The sequence below is a fragment of the Limanda limanda genome, chromosome 9, assembly GCF_963576545.1.
Source record: "Limanda limanda chromosome 9, fLimLim1.1, whole genome shotgun sequence".
NCBI classification, from domain to species: Eukaryota; Metazoa; Chordata; class Actinopteri; order Pleuronectiformes; family Pleuronectidae; genus Limanda; species Limanda limanda.
The window spans coordinates 5,026,259-5,041,990 of NC_083644.1; the positions used below are offsets into that span (position 1 = coordinate 5,026,259).

Below are 15,732 nucleotides of genomic sequence, written 5' to 3' on the forward strand. Positions count from 1 at the left end.
ATCATTAATAAGCATCTTGATTTAAACTTTACTGAACAGTTCCGTAATATTTTTATACAGAGGTAAAATTTCAATGATTTTCAACACATGGGCTCATGAAACCCAAAGCCTGCATTGCTGCATTTTAACCAACTGATAACACTTTAATTCCTTTCTTCGAATCAGACAAATGCAAATTCACAGGAGACCCGGCGAACATGATCGTCCGAGCTCCAGGCTCAAGGCATCGACTAGCTCAAGGAGAAAAGTTGACGTTTTCTTGCCGCCTGACGAGTCAAACTCTTCGTGGCAAATCAGAAGTTACATGTTTGGCAAACGGACAGTGGAGTGATCCCTTCCCAACATGTGGAGGTGAGCTCAGTCACTTGTGTCTGTTCTCTTGCTATTTATTTAGGGAAATGATGGGGATTCATCCTGGAGCGATTCTGTCAGGATCCAGTGGTTTGTTAAGTCAAAGTGAACCCAGATGTTTATTTGTGAGACAGATCTCAAACCTGATCTTAATCGTTACTTCCACTAAGGAGATAACGTTTTCGTTTTGTTTCCCTGTGGAGTTAATTTGCAGGATTACGCAAAAACTACTGAACAGATTTTCCCGTAACTTGGGGGAAGGAACATTCTCTGCAGCATCTCACACAGAATTCATTCAATTGAGGGCAGGAGCTGCTAGTAGCTGCTTTCATGGCCTCAAAGACAGTTTTAAAATGTCTCAATTTTAAAAGTTTAACAACCAAAGTTGTTTTCTCTGTCATGTGCCCACACTCTCTCAGCTCCTGTGGGTTGTGAGCGACCACCGCCTCTTGAAAATGGAGACACCAAGAACTCTGTGAAGTTCAACTACAGACACAATGATCAAGTTGAATACATCTGTCAGGCTTACCACATCATTGAGGGAGGACCCTTCCAAACGTGTAAAAACGGTGAATGGACCAGAGAGATCAGATGCCTCAGTAAGTCACAACCACGTTTTTTTACAGGTAGCACAAGTTTTAATTTCCAGTGTTTGGATGGCCGCTACATAGTAAATCTACGAGAGAGGCAGTGAACTCAAAACACAAACTGAAGTTATGTCTTAATATAACAAAAAATAAAAACGTCATATATGTGTTACAGGAATTAAAATGTAATGTAATGAGAAAAATATATGATTTAGCAAAAACAAAAATGTAATTTAATGAGAAAAAAGTCATATGTATTATTTGTGATAGAAAAAGTTGTTGATTACATGAGGGTGAGTGGATTTGAGTTTCCCGCTCTAATAAATTATCTTGAGCTGAGTCCAGCAGTGGTTGTATATATATATAATGTGTGTACATGTATTTGGAGTCTGATGTGTTTGATCTGTTTCAGAACCCTGCACTGTTGACGAAGAAGCTACGAGGACACATAACATTGCGTTCAGATTCAGCGGAAAGGGTCAAATTTTTTCAATCCACGATGATTCGATCGAGTTCTACTGCACCAGAGGAAGAACTGTCGGCTCCGTGGGGATGCGTCAAATGTGCGTGGACGGCGTGCTGCACCTGCCCTCGTGCCAATAAATGATAAACACTGAGGGGTCGTGAATCAGTCCGGTCATAACTACTGGAACTGATGTACGTCATCATGCTGTGTGTCATTTTAAGAAAAACTGTCAAAATGACAATAAAGTGTGTTGTAGTATTCCACTTTGACTCTTTGTTGTGCTGAGAGGAAGAAAACACACAATCAACTGCACAATTAACTGTTATTATTTGCTTCTCTGATCCTCGGTTTATTTTGCAAGTTAAAAACAAGGAAGGCGGGATATCAGTATGGAGGGATCATTGGAAATGGACCAGCTCATAGAAATGGACTTTGGCTGGAAAAGTCTGATACCGTCCTCAATTAGGCCACAGCAGAAAACCTACTGGGGTAGAAATCGATAGACAAACTGTTATGGTTAGATCGTGGACCCCACAGCAGACACGGACGAGAAGTTGTATGTAAGAAATAAAGTTTATTTCCTGGAGATATGGAAGCAGGGTGGAGTGGCAGGGTGCTGGCTGGCTAGTAGGTCCAGAGTGGAAACGAGGAAGCAGCATCCAGCGGCAAGGCACACAAAGGTCTGGGTCAGTGTTAATTTCGTTGACGATAAGGATAACGAAAAATATTAGTTAACGCCCCTTTTGCCATGACTAAGACGAGACGAAGACGTAACGAAATGGATCTTTGAAAATAAAAACTATGACGAAATATATTTTAATTTTCGTTAACGAGACGAGACGAAACGAAAATGTTGGCGGTTGACTAAGTCACAACAATTTTTAAAAACATAATCGTATCAGGCCGTCATGAAGTACCCGGAGCGGCGAGTGTCTGTGTGTGTGTGTGCGTGTGTGTGTGTGTGCTCCCAGATAGCGCTCCGTTCGCGAGGCTCCGCCCCCGCACACTCTCTCAGAGACACAGTGAGATCAGAGCTCGTTCATGTGAAGCAGCCGCTCACTGACTCACCGGCTGCTTCTTAACTATGGAAACAGTGAAAACACAGAGTTCCTCTGGTCACAGCTGCTCTGAGATCAGCGCCGCAGCTTCTGGATCAGAGCAGAAGCTGCAGCTGGTTTCTACCGAGCTTCAGTTTCCTCCTCCGGTCTGATCTGCTTTCACTTTTTTTCACATTTCGCCAACGCCAACTAAAATATATAGCCTGCAGCTATATGTTTTTATTTAATTTAAAATAGGGTACTTCTTATTTCATACATTTCCCACAAATATGGGGATGACTCAAATAACCCTACATAGTTCTGCGTTTAATTTATTTCAAAGTAGGCCTACACTTGCCTGTGTATTTTCTTCTCCTCTTCATAAGCATTTGGTGTTTCCCTTTGTTGTAACATGTAACAATAAATAAAATGTCAACAGTTTTCTTTATTGTTGTTCTATAATTTCATAAATGCAATAATCTACAGATTAGTATAGTATAACTTTATATAAAATTTTATCAGCTTTGTTATCAAATATGTTTTGCGGCTCCAGACAAATTTTATTTGGGGGAAGAGGGGGCAAAATGGCTCTTTTGATAGTAAAGGTTGCCGACCCCTGCTATAGATCTATAGGAGGGATATCTAATGGACAACCTAAGTACTGCAAGCTAGACTAGTATGCAGTTGTAGACACAACACAGGGGGGGGGGTCCCTGGACCTGAGAAGGGAAGAGAAGGAGTTTAATGTGGCTATTAAATGTGACTAAAACTAGACTAAAATGTAATTTGTTTTCGTCGACTAAAACTAGACTAAAACTAAGAAGGATAAAAATGACTAAATGTGACTAAAACTAATATGCATTTTCGTCAAAAGACTAAGACTAAATCAAAAATAGCTGCCAAAATTAACACTGGTCTGTGTAGAAGTAGAACAAAGGGATTAGCATACATTCAAAAATGCAGGAGTAGAGAAACTAGCGACGCAACAACTACCGAGAGTACGGAATAATCCGGCGCTGGAGTGATGAGCGAGCCCGGCATTTATGGAGGAGGTGATGAGATGATTAGAATCCGGTGTGCCTCGTCTGCTGTCGCCAGGAGCAAAGCCACGCCCCCTGACACACACAACACGTAGAGGGAACACAACAGGGAAGGAGGAGAACAACAAAACAACCCACAATCCTCACACAAACTGTGGACAGCAAAATACAAACAGGAGCGTCCAGATGTCAAAGAGTATTTATTGGAAACAGACACACAAAGTCCAACCAGACATTTCTCAATGTGAGATTCCATGAGAAATTAAGACTTTTGGTATAGATTTGGTTTAAAAGGGGAGAAGGTGAAAGCTGAGGTCAAACGTAAATTGGGACTTTTTGCTTCATACTGGAAAAAATGCATTAATTACTGTTTGTCACGCCCCAGAGAGCAGGTTTAGTTTTTGCTAATTAGTAAAAAATAATATGAGTATATTTATATAGAAATATAGCCATTTGTGTGATATAAACAGTTCAGGATTGTTGCTACATTGAATTTCTGTAAATGAAAAATCTTAATAGATTTTGTCAAAGTCAGTTATTGACTTTTGAGATTAATGATCTTTGTCTTTGGTTCATGGGGATAAATGTTGGATCTTAAAAGCTCCATGTTTGAAAACAGATATAATAATACAAACTCACCACAACACAGCAAAATGATTAAAAAACACACAACAGACAGAAACTTACAGGAATCAATGGCTCTGACTGCGTAATCGCACAGAAACGTATATTACCCATGATCCTCTGCTTCCTGATCCCGAGGAACAACACTCACTCAAACATTAAACTCAGATGTTTACATCAATAAACTCACTTTATTTAAATGTTTTTTGTTCATATATGTTACTAGTAGCTTGTATCTATGTGTGAATGTATATCTGAATGAATGATCAGTCTTTTAACCCATTTTATCACAACCTTTGACCTGCTTTGCAGCCAAATTTCTGCAGAGATAAAGATTATCAATTCTATTCTTATTAATATCATCCTGTCATTTCATTTAGTGGAACCAGTGCAATGATGAATAAACCCAACATACTTTTGATCCAGTATTGCCCTGAAAAGCTGTTTTGCCTATTTTAATTTTATTATTTCATATTTACTTTGGATTGGCTGAGACGGAGCTGAAATTCAGCGTATTTTGTTTGCTTAATTGATTAAAGCTAATGATTCACAGGGAAGAGAAAACAAACTTTTACGGGAATAATTTGTTTACACTGGATGTTAAACAAGACGGATTACGACAAATAGAATTTCTTTTAGTTAATCTATCATGTGGTTTTTTACCTTTAGTGAATTTCTGACTCATTTAAAACATTCTGCAGTATAAATCATATGCTGTATATGTACCGAGCCATATTATTAGGAACATATCCTGGAAATCCAAGCCTTTGTTAGGCTGTATGCTCTGTTTGTGTTGCCACTTCCTCTATTTTCTTTCCCCCAGTGAGTCTGAGGTTACAGTGGTTTTTCAAACTGAACTGTGTCGAGGGTAAATGGCACAAGAGAGGCACGATATGTAAACGTGAGTTACAAACTTTTACAAATACGTTTTTTCAGTTTTATTCTGTTTGATTTACAGCGTTGGGTATGAATTATAATGTCCAGTTATTGCTGAATTCAGAGTACGTTTCATAAATTAAAGTAGTTTGTCTCGTTAGTGCAGAGTCGCTGATTTTCTCTCTCATTCGTATTTTTTCAAGCGAGGTCATGCGGTCATCCCGGTGACGCCCCGTTTGCCGATTTTCAACTGGCAGTAGGAGACGATTTCATCTTCGGATCACTGGTTCTATACACCTGCCACAAGGGGTACGGAAATATTTACAGTCAAAAACTCATGTTGTGCTTCTCAGTACTGTTTATTATCCATTTTCTACACCGTAGGTATCAAATGGTGAATCAGATTAGCCATCGTCGTTGCTTGTCAGAAGGCTGGGATGGCGTTGTTCCCACGTGTGAAGGTGAGAGCTGATGTGAGGAATCTAATATAATGGTAGGGGAAACACTGCGTAACTATAAAGGCAACGACCCAAATGTGTCATGTCAGCACCCTTACAGCTGAAGACTGGTGCTGTAGGGATGCATGGACGTCATGGTTACAGCAAACTAACCGGAACATGTACTTCATCTCCCAACAAACGCAGCAGTAACTTGCAAACTGGAGCTTCCGCCACTCGATGGAACCGAGTATGACTCTGCTTCCAAAAGCGAGTTAAACTCTTACGGCTGTTTTCCGGGACAAAGTCAATGGAAGGAGGAAACGAATGAGTTATAGTTTGAATCTCTGCAACAGTAGATATTTGCCTTAATCAACATCTACAGAGACTGAAACATGACCAAAATAAAACATAACTTAATTTATGAGGGAATTTTCTACTTTCTCTGCAGCATCTCCCACATAATTCATTCAATCGAGGGCAGTAGCTCTTAAGGCCAATTTATGCCTCTCCGTTTTTTCTATTACGGATAGATAAGACCGCCCTATCCGTCGTGAAACGTCCACTCCGAGGGCGTCGGACAGCTTTTCGTACACGTCTGATTTTTCTAACTATCCGTCTTCATGTTGGAGACCCGACGGACCGCTCTTGGCTGTGATTGGTCCGCGAACGACATCATTTCCGTATGACGTCATTTCCGTATTTCCGGACCTCAAACTTCCTGTTTACATGTAGCAACAAACACGAACACAACTATGATTCTACGATTAATGTGACGTGTGTGTTAAGCCAGCGGAGTTGTCCGGCTGACGGTGGCTCGTTAGAGCACTGAGGGCATGTGTGCACGGTCACATATGGTTATAACGAGCTTTCAAAACGGCGCTAGCAGGCTAGGCTAGCGGGCTAGGCTAGCCACCATGCTAACTGCGGTGGTAACAGTGCCCGCCGTCACGACTTTAATTCCACTTCTATCATGACACTGTTTCTATAATACCGTCAGGTTAGAAGCAAGGGTGATTGGATTTGAGTTTCCCGCTCTAATAAATTATCTTGAACTGAGTCCAGCAGTGGTAATATATATATTTTGTGTATATATACATGTATTTTGAGTCTGATGTGTTTGATCTGTTTCAGAACCCTGCACTGTGGACGAAGAAGCTATGAGGACACGTAACATTATGTTCGGATTCAGCCAAAAGGATACAATTTATTTAGCCCACGATGATTCGATCGAGTTCTCATGCACCAGAGGAAGAACTGTCGGCTCCGTGGAAATGCATCAAACGTGCGTGGACGGCGTGATGCACCTGCCCTCGTGCCAATAAAGACTTTCTAGTCTAATGGATGTGATAAACACTGAGGGGTCGTGAATCGGTCCGGTCATAACTACTGGAACTGATGTACGTCATCATGCTGTGTGTCATTTTAAGAAAAACTGTTCTGCCTCAAAATGACAATAAAGTGTGTTGTAGTATTCCACTTAGACTTTTTGTTGTGTTGAGAGGAAGAAAACACACAATTAACTGCACATTTAACTGTTAGTATCTGTTTCTCTGATCCTCGGTTTATTTTGAAAGTTACAAACAAGGAAGGAGGGATAGCAGTATGGAGGGATCATTGGAAATGGACCAGCTCACAGAAATGGACTTTGGCTGGAAAAGTCCGATACCGTCCTCAATTAGGCCACAGCAGAAAACTCACTGGGGTAAAAATCAATAGCGAACTGTGGACAGCAAAATACAAACAGGAACGTCCAGATGTCAAAGAGTATTTATTGGAAACAGACACACAAAGTCCAACCAGACATTTCTAAATGTGGGATTCCCTGAGAAATTAAAACTTTTGGTATATATTTGGTTTAAAAGGGGAGAAGGTGAAAGCTAAGGTCAAACGTAAATTGGGACATTTTGCTTCATACTGGAAAAAATGTATTAATTATTTTTTTTGCTAATTAACAACAAATATTGTGAGTATATATATATATATATATATATATATATATATATATATATATATATGCATTTGTGTGATATAAACAGTTCAGTATTGTTGCTAGACTGAATTTCCATCAATAAAAAAATCGATTTAGATTTTGTCAAGGTCACTTATTGACTTGAGATTAATGATCTTCTTCTTTGGTTCATGGGGATAAATGTTGGATCTTAAAAGCTCCATGTTTGAAAACAGATATTATAATACAAACTCACCACAACACAGCAAAATGATTAAAAAACACACAACAGACAGAAACTTACAGGAATCAATGGCTCTGACTGCGTAATCGCACAGAAACTTATATTACCCATGATCCTCTGCTTCCTGATCCTGAGGAACAACACTCACTCAAACATTAAACTCACAAAATATTCCTTTACCTCAGATGTTTACATCTATAAACTCACTTTATTTAAATGTTTTTTGTTCATATATATTACTAGTTGGGAGAGGCGGTGGACTAGTGGCAGAAAACTTGGACTACTGGCAGAGAAGGGGTCTCTGGTTCGATGCTGGTTTGACTCCACGGTTCGTCTCCTCGGAGTTTCGGCGGAAACTTGCCTGGATGGTGTAACGAACCTGGACCTGTCCAAAGTTCAAAAGGACTCTTCTCCCTACCCTGTCTAGTGCCCCTGAGCAAGGCACCTTACTCCCCCAACATCTGCTCCCCGGGCGCCGTACCTGGCTGCTCACTGCTCTGCTCTGCAGTGTGTCCTGCACCATGTTGCAATGCAATGTTTGTGCATGTGTGTGGGATTAATAAAAGTGTATCTTCTATCTTCTAGTAGCTTGTATCTATGTGTGAATGTATATCTGAATGAATGATCAGTCTTTTAACCCATTTTATCACAACCTGTGTCCTGCTTTGCAGCCAAATTTCTGCCAAGATAAAGATTTTCAATTCTATTTTTATTAATATCATCCTGTCATTTCATTTAGTGGAACCAGTGCAATGATGAATAAACCCAACATACTTTTGATCCAGTATTGCCCTGAAAAGCTGCTTTGTCTAATTTTATTTTATTATTTCATATTTACTTTGGATTGGCTGAGACGGAGCTGAAATTCAGTGTATTTTGTTTGCTCAATTGATTAAAGCTAATGATTCACAGGGAAGAGAAAACAAACTTTTACGGGAATAATTTGTTTACACTGGATGTTAAACAAGAAAGATTACGATAAATAGAATTTCTTTTAGTTAATCAATCATGTTGTTTTTTACCTTTAGTGAATTTCTGACTCATTTAAAACATTCTGCAATATAAATCATATGCTGTATATGTACCAAGCCATATTATTAGGAACATATCCTGGAAATCCAAGCTTTTGTTAGGCTGTATGCTGTGTGTGTGAGGTCACTTCCTCTATTTTCATTCCCCCCTCGTGAGCCTGGGTTTATATTTGGAGGCAGGATCAGACTTGTGTAAATCATTGAGCAGCCTGTTTTTGCACAGTTCCTTCTGTGTATTATAGTGTCTCAGTCTCCAGTTTCTTCTTCTGTTTGGCAGTTCATGGTAATGAGAATAAAATGCACGTAATAACCAGAAGCTGTGTCCTATTGTTCTGGATGCAGACGCTGACCTTCGTCAAAAGTCTAGGTAAGACCAAGGATTTCCAGATTATTGATTATTCAAGTAATTCCTGGATTTTATCGATGCTGAACACGGAAAATGTACAACTATGTATTTTTCTCTATAGAGCATCTCCCAGATTGTACACTTCAAGATTTTCTAAATGGGCCCTTGTTTGATTCCAATTTCAACACAACTGGTCTGGAGGCCCGTTACGTCGCCGGGAAACAAATAAGAGTGAGCTGCCGTACTGGTTACAGTGGTTTTTTCCAACTGCTCTGTATCGAGGGTGAATGGCAGTCGAGAGGCACGATATGTAAACGTGAGTTATTAACTTTTGCCAAACTAAGTATTTCAGCTCATTCTGTTTGATTTAAGTGTTGGGTTTGAATGATAATGTCCAGATATTGCTGAAATTAGAGTTCGTTTCATAAATGAAAGTAATTTTTCTTGTTAGTGAAGAGTCGCTGATTTTGTCTCTCATTCAAATTTTTCAAGCGAGATCATGTGGTCATCAATCAATCAAGTTTTATTTGTATAGCCCACATTCACAAATCACAATTCGTGTCATGGGGCTTTAACATGGTGTGACATCCTCTGTCCTTAACCCTCAGCAAGAGTAAGGAAAAACTACTAAAAACCTTTTTAACAGGTAAAAATATGTAGAAACCTCAGAGAGAGCCACATGTGAGGGATCCCTCTCCCAGGACGGACAGAAGTGCAATAGATGTCAAGTGTAAGAAAACATCATCAGGATTAAAGTTATTTAGCAGCATCGATGAGAGTAAACATTTTTCAATACTATGTGTGAAGCAGTCCTGCTGCAAATATAGTCTCTGGTCAGCAGCCAGTAAGATCACGATCCAGCACCAGGATGGGATCCACTATAGTCCACAGTCATTGTCCACTGCCGCCAGTTAGAATCCATTATCAGCTGCCGCCTCGGTCGTGGTCCCTCATCATCCGATGCCAACGCGACAAAGGATCCTCCATTACAACGACGATCAGCTGGCACGATACAGAATCCACCGAACTGGATCCACCATTGCGACCTCTGACGCGCGATCCACAATCCTAATCCATGGTGCGGCCACAGCTGTGGCCCTGCATCCGCGGGCGCTAAGGCACAGAAACTCCGGGAAAAGGGGTCAAGTTAGTAACATGTACTGATGAGATAAGAGTTACTTTGATGTGATAAGTATGGAGAAAAGGAAGGAGAAGCAGGAAAGAGAAGCTCCGTGTGTCTTGTGTCATAAATTCCCCGTGCGTCTTAGCATCATCAGGGGTTTTTGCCTTTTAATCAATTTTGGAACAAAGGGAGTTACTTTCTGCCGCACTAATTAGCTCTAACTATAAGCTTTATCAAAAAGGAAGGTTTTGAGTCTACTCTTAAACGAACAGAGCGTGTCTGCTTCCTGAACTGAAAGTGAGAGATTATTCCACAGGAGTGGGGCTTGATGGCTAAAAGCTCTGGCTCCTACTCTACTTTTAGAGACTTTAGGGACGACAAGTAAACCTGAGTTCTGGGATCGGAGTGCTCTAGTAGGTTGATATGGAACTAACATTTCTTTAAGGTAAAAAGGTGCCATATCATTAAGGGCCTTGAAGGTGAGGAGGAGAATTTTAAATTCTATTCTTGATTTAACAGGAAGCCAGTGTAGCGATGCTAATACTGGAGAAATGTGCTCTCTTTTCTTAGTTCATGTCAGGACACGTGCTGCGGCATTTTGGACAAGCTGCAGAGTCTTTAACGACTTGCTGCTGGAGCCTGATAATAGTGAATTACAGTAGTCCAGTCTCGATGTAACAAAGGCGTGGACTAGTTTTTCTGCATCTTCTTGCGAAAGGACATGTCTGATTTTTGAGATATTACGCAAGTGGAAAAAGGCGGTCCTAGAAATTTGTTTTAAGTGACTATTAAAGGACAAATCAGGATCGAAGATCACTCCGAAGTTCCTGACTGTGTCATTGGAAGCAAGGGCAATGTCATCTAGCGCAGCTATATCATTAGATAATGTTTCTCTAAGGTGTTTAGGGCCGAGTATTATAACCTCAGTTTTATCTGAGTTTAATAAGAGAAAATTGCGGGTCATCCAGGTTTTTATGTCCTTGAGACATGCTCGAAGTTTAGTTAATTGATTACTTTGATCAGGTTTTATTGACAAATATAACTGGTCATGTCATTTTATTGTTTATTTCTCTGTAGTGCGCCTCTTTCTGTACCTCCATTTCAAAGGTTTTCCACTCTATCGTGTCTTCCATTCCAGCCCAACAGTGCCCAGTGATCCACGTGAGGGACAACGTGCAGGTGATCGGGGACCCGGAGGAAGCCAACGTTGGCAACGTTGTTCAATTCAGCTGCAAGTCCAGGTCGCAGGTCCTGATTGGATTACAAGAGCTCAACTGTGATGAAAAGGGAGAGTGGAGCGGAGAAGCTCCAATCTGTGAAAGTAAGAGAGAAACGCACACATGCATGAGCCACGACTAATCCACAGGTAACCACCTCCTGGCTGATGTGTGGCAACCGTACCAACCCATAGGAACCAGTGAGAGATCATCCAGTTAGAGTCGGCAGTCAAACTACAGCGTGTTGAATTCTATTCTTTCCATACCCGAAACCAAGAATCTCCAGTTTGCGACAGATTCTGTGATGGTTTTTCTTGGTCGTCAATTTAAGGCTAAAGTGCAAAGAGAGTGAAAAGAGAACAGATTTAAAATTAACAGATCACAGAACTGGTTGAGAATGATTGGACCTAGAAATCAATCTCGAAGGAATAGTTTGACATTTGAGTTCAGTTCTTGATAAGAATTAGTTCAGAGGAACAAATCTCACGTCTGCTCTTGAAGTCACAGTTAGCTTAGCTTAGCATAAAGACTGCAAACCGCACCATATTCATGATTCTTGAAAAAAATTTAATAAATCAATGTGTGTGATTCGGTGCACATACAAATAAAAATCTGTATATAGTGAATTATTTTGAAACCACTTATAATTAAGTGGTTTCATTTCAATCAGGAGAGACTTGATTCACGATTTAACTATGTTTATTTTCACAAATGCACAGAATTAAAGTGAATGTTTATAGTCTTTGGCATATAACACCCGTGTGTGGTGTCATCAGGATTAGAAGGGGGTGGAGCAGAGCATCGAGCACGAATACCCCCGGGGTCTGGACACCGGTGATGGTTCATCAATCAAAATTTGATTTGGCTTTTCTATGAGCAAATGTTGTTTGTTATTCTTCAACAGGGATAATTTGTCTGGCACCTGTTATTGAAAATGGCAGAGTGCCTGGAAAAATGAATTTCTTGCAGAGAAAGGGTGTCAAAATAGAAGACATCAGCGAAGCACACATTAACCCCAATGTCAGGGACAGTTACAGCCACGCATGAATGCAGACACATTTTTTCAAAGCATGAAGCATTGGGGTCACCATGTGATTTGGCTTTCCTTGAACAGTGATAAGTTGTCCGGTACCTGAGATTGAAAATTGCAGAGCGTCTGAAGACGACCAAGATTACAAGGAACATGACACCCTGCGTTTCCAGTGCAATCCAGGATTCAAGCCCAGTGACGACAGACCCTCAAGATGCACAAAACTCGGGTTAAGAGCCGGGTGGAGCCCCGCTCCTGAATGTGAACGTAAGTATGAAGTCAACGACCCAAGTTTGTCATGTCAGCGACCATACAGCTGAAGACTGGTGCTGCAGGGGGTGCATGGACATCATGGTTACAGCAAACTAACCAGAACATGAACTTCATCTCCCAACAAACGCAGCGATAACTTGCAAACTGCAACTGCCGTCACTCTATGGAACCGAGTATGACCCTTCTTACAAAAGCGTGTTTTCACCTGGGGACACAGTCACAGTGACGTGTGGACAGAGCCACTGGATTTCTGACCACCTGCAAGCATCAGCAGTGGTCTCATGCAAAGAGGATGGACAGTGGTCTCTCAGACCCGTTTGCCAAGGTAAGGAACAACGTGGCCTCGAGTCAAACTCACCGGAGATAATGATTCTGAGTGTTATATCGATCACCTGAGATGAACCTGTCCCTCTCTTTCTCTAGAGGTTACATGCAGCAATCGACGAGATCCACTTGTTCATTCGTGGGACGTCTACTGGGGACAACAGAAGAAATTGGGGGATGAAGTTAGATATGGATGCAAATCAGGCTACAAGAGCACGGGTGGTGCCACCATGGCCAGGTGCACCAGAGAGGGCTGGAAACCAGATCCACTGTGTCAAGGTATCAACAAGTTAAACTTCTACAAATGTCAATATGAGTAGTTTTTTTTTTAGATTTTGGTGGGGTCAGGATTTATGTGTTTAACTCTTACGACTGTTTTCCGGAACAAAGTCAATGTAAGGAGGAAACGATTGAGTTATAGTTTGAATCTCTGTAACATTAGATATTTGCCTTAATCAACATCTACAGAGACTGAAACATGACCAAAATAAAACAGAACTTCATTTATGAGGGAATTTTCTACTTTCTCTGCAGCATCTCCCACAGAGTTCATTCAATCCAGGGCAGTAGCCTTAAAGACTTAAAATTTAACAACCAGACGTGTTTTCTCTGTCATGTGCCACACTCTCTCAGCTCCTCTGGATTGTCAGCTACCACCGCCTCTTGAAAACGGAGACACCAAAAACTCTGTGAAGTCCATCTACACACACAATGAAAGGGTTGAATACCTCTGTCAGGCTTACCACATCATGCAGGGAGGACCCTTCGAAACGTGCAACCACGGTGAATGGACCGGAGAGATCAGATGCCTCAGTAAGTCACAACCACGTTTTTTACAGGTACTAGTAGTTTTAATTTCCAGTGTGTAGGGACCTGGTATTTGTGAACTACAGTTCGGCCTACATGTGTAGTCAAACCCTCACCACATGTGTCTTTGTTCTGGAGACAAACCAGAGCCTTCAGAACTCAGTCTCCCAGGGTGCTTCAACGTCACACAGAGGTGTGAAAACTGACCGGGGACACAAGTTTCAGCCACTATTGGTCACACTGGGCCCCATGACCCATGATGTCACCAGGCCAATACAATCCCAGTCCCCCTTCTTTTCTTTCTCTTCTTCCTCTTTCAACTCCACTCCTTCTGCTCAACTCTCCGAGGGGAGCTCACCTCTCTTTCTGCTCAACTTCAATGGAGGAGAGGTGCAGCATAATATTATGCTTGAAATGAAGGATATATAATCTGATATACAATTGAATCTAAAATTTACACTCTATATGTTGAGTAATGTGATAGAAAATGTTGCCGATTCCATGAGGGTCAGTGGAATTGAGTTTCCCGCTCAGTTAAGTTGTTTTCTTGAACTAAATTCAGCAGTAGTTATATATATATATTTTATGTATGTAGACATGTATTTTGAGTCTGATGTGTTTGATCTGTTTCAGAACCCTGCACTGTGGACGAAGAAGCTATGAGGACACATAACATTGCGTTCAGGTACAGCCGAAAGGATAAAATTTATTTAGCCCACGATGATTCGATCCAGTTCTCCTGCACCAGAGGAAGAACTGTCGGCTCCGTGGGGTTGCGTCAAACGTGCGTGGACGGCGTGCTGCATCTGCCCTCGTGCCGATGAATGATAAACACTGAGGGGTCGTGAATCAGTCCGGTCATAACTACTGGAACTGATGTACGTCAACGTGCTGTGTGTCATTTTAATATAAGCTGTTCTGCCTCAAAATGACAATAAAGTGTGTTGTAGTATTCCACTTTGACTTTGTGTTGTGCTGAGAGGAAGAAAACGCACAATTAACTGCACATTTAACTGTTATTTCTGTTAGATCCCCTGAGAAATTAAGACTTTTGGTATAGATTTGGTTTAAAAGGGGAGAAGGTGAAAGCTGAGGTCAAACGTAAATTGGAACTTTTTGCTTCATACTGGAAAAAATGCATTAATTACTGTTTGTCACGCCCCAGAGAGCAGGTTTTATTTTTGATAATGTTGTGCATAACAGGTTAACTTGATGTTGGCTAATTATTAATAATCATAAAATATGATTATTAAAATAATAACCTTATTTATTAAAAAAATTACAATTATTAATTAAAAAACGATAAAGTTATCAATTCAGAATAATGAAATTATTAATGAAAAACAGTTCAATTATCAATAAAGAATACAATTTGTAATTATGATTTATAAAAGACGGGACCAACAATCAAATGTAAAGATCAGTCTCATTTACATCTAGTTCAATTAAAAATATCAACATTTACTATTTAAGATTATATAATGAACAGTGAAGGTTATGGAGTTCCTGACAGTGTAGAGGTTGGCAAAATTCACTTATGCAACATTAACGAAAGAACATTTGTGATAGAAAGACATTTATCATGAATATAATAAAGGATAAAAAACAAATTACTAACAATGTGCTAACTAAAGCTAACCGACCTAAAGTTAACAGCCCCCCCTCCTTTTGAAATGGTTTTACGATAGGTAGCAGGAGCAGAGATAATTAGGTGAAGAGATATGACATCACAGGGAATCGAATAAACAGTCTCGCTTAGTCTAGTATAATTATTAAGCCCGGTTTTGTTACCCGTCCGTAGAAAAGGGAAAAAAGAAGTTGCAGTTCAGTTCGCAGCTCTGTGAAATCGTCTCGCCGGTCGTGTGGTTTCTGCCTTAGCGGTTCTGTTGAGCTGTGCCGCTCAGATGCTGGTTGAGGTTTTCCTGCAGGACATCGAGTCGCTGCTAGGAGTTTGGTAGAGCTTGAGTT

At 40.6% G+C, this 15,732-nt stretch overlaps 2 protein-coding genes across 13 annotated transcripts in view; both read left to right on the forward strand.

The window, feature by feature from the left end:
* LOC133010109 (complement factor H-like) overlaps positions 1 to 6,897 on the forward strand; it is a 64,917-nt gene extending 58,020 nt beyond the window's left edge. For 10 of the 11 annotated variants that reach the window (XM_061077551.1, XM_061077550.1, XM_061077545.1 and 7 more), the window contains 3 exons: positions 166 to 351; positions 771 to 950; positions 1,351 to 2,882. In XM_061077551.1, coding sequence (XP_060933534.1) covers positions 166 to 351; positions 771 to 950; positions 1,351 to 1,541 — 557 coding nt within the window. In that variant the 3' untranslated portion in view covers positions 1,542 to 2,882. Of the gene's footprint in view, positions 1 to 165; positions 352 to 770; positions 951 to 1,350; positions 2,883 to 6,552 lie in introns of those variants that run through there. The other variant, XM_061077540.1, reaches the window with a different exon arrangement.
* A 1,925-nt stretch (positions 6,898 to 8,822) lies between these two features.
* Positions 8,823 to 14,721, forward strand: LOC133010110 (coagulation factor XIII B chain-like). 2 transcript variants are annotated; one of them, XM_061077552.1, is made up of 8 exons: positions 8,823 to 9,011; positions 9,112 to 9,306; positions 11,252 to 11,434; positions 12,445 to 12,627; positions 12,764 to 12,958; positions 13,057 to 13,236; positions 13,591 to 13,770; positions 14,398 to 14,721. In XM_061077552.1, exons 1-8 carry the CDS (start codon positions 8,942 to 8,944, stop codon positions 14,586 to 14,588), a joined length of 1,377 nt encoding a protein of 458 aa, XP_060933535.1. In that variant the 5' UTR covers positions 8,823 to 8,941; the 3' UTR covers positions 14,589 to 14,721. The 2 variants fall into 2 exon arrangements, with proteins under 2 accessions (XP_060933535.1, XP_060933536.1); XM_061077553.1 differs by lacking the exon at positions 9,112 to 9,306.
* The last annotated feature ends 1,011 nt before the right edge of the window (positions 14,722 to 15,732 follow it).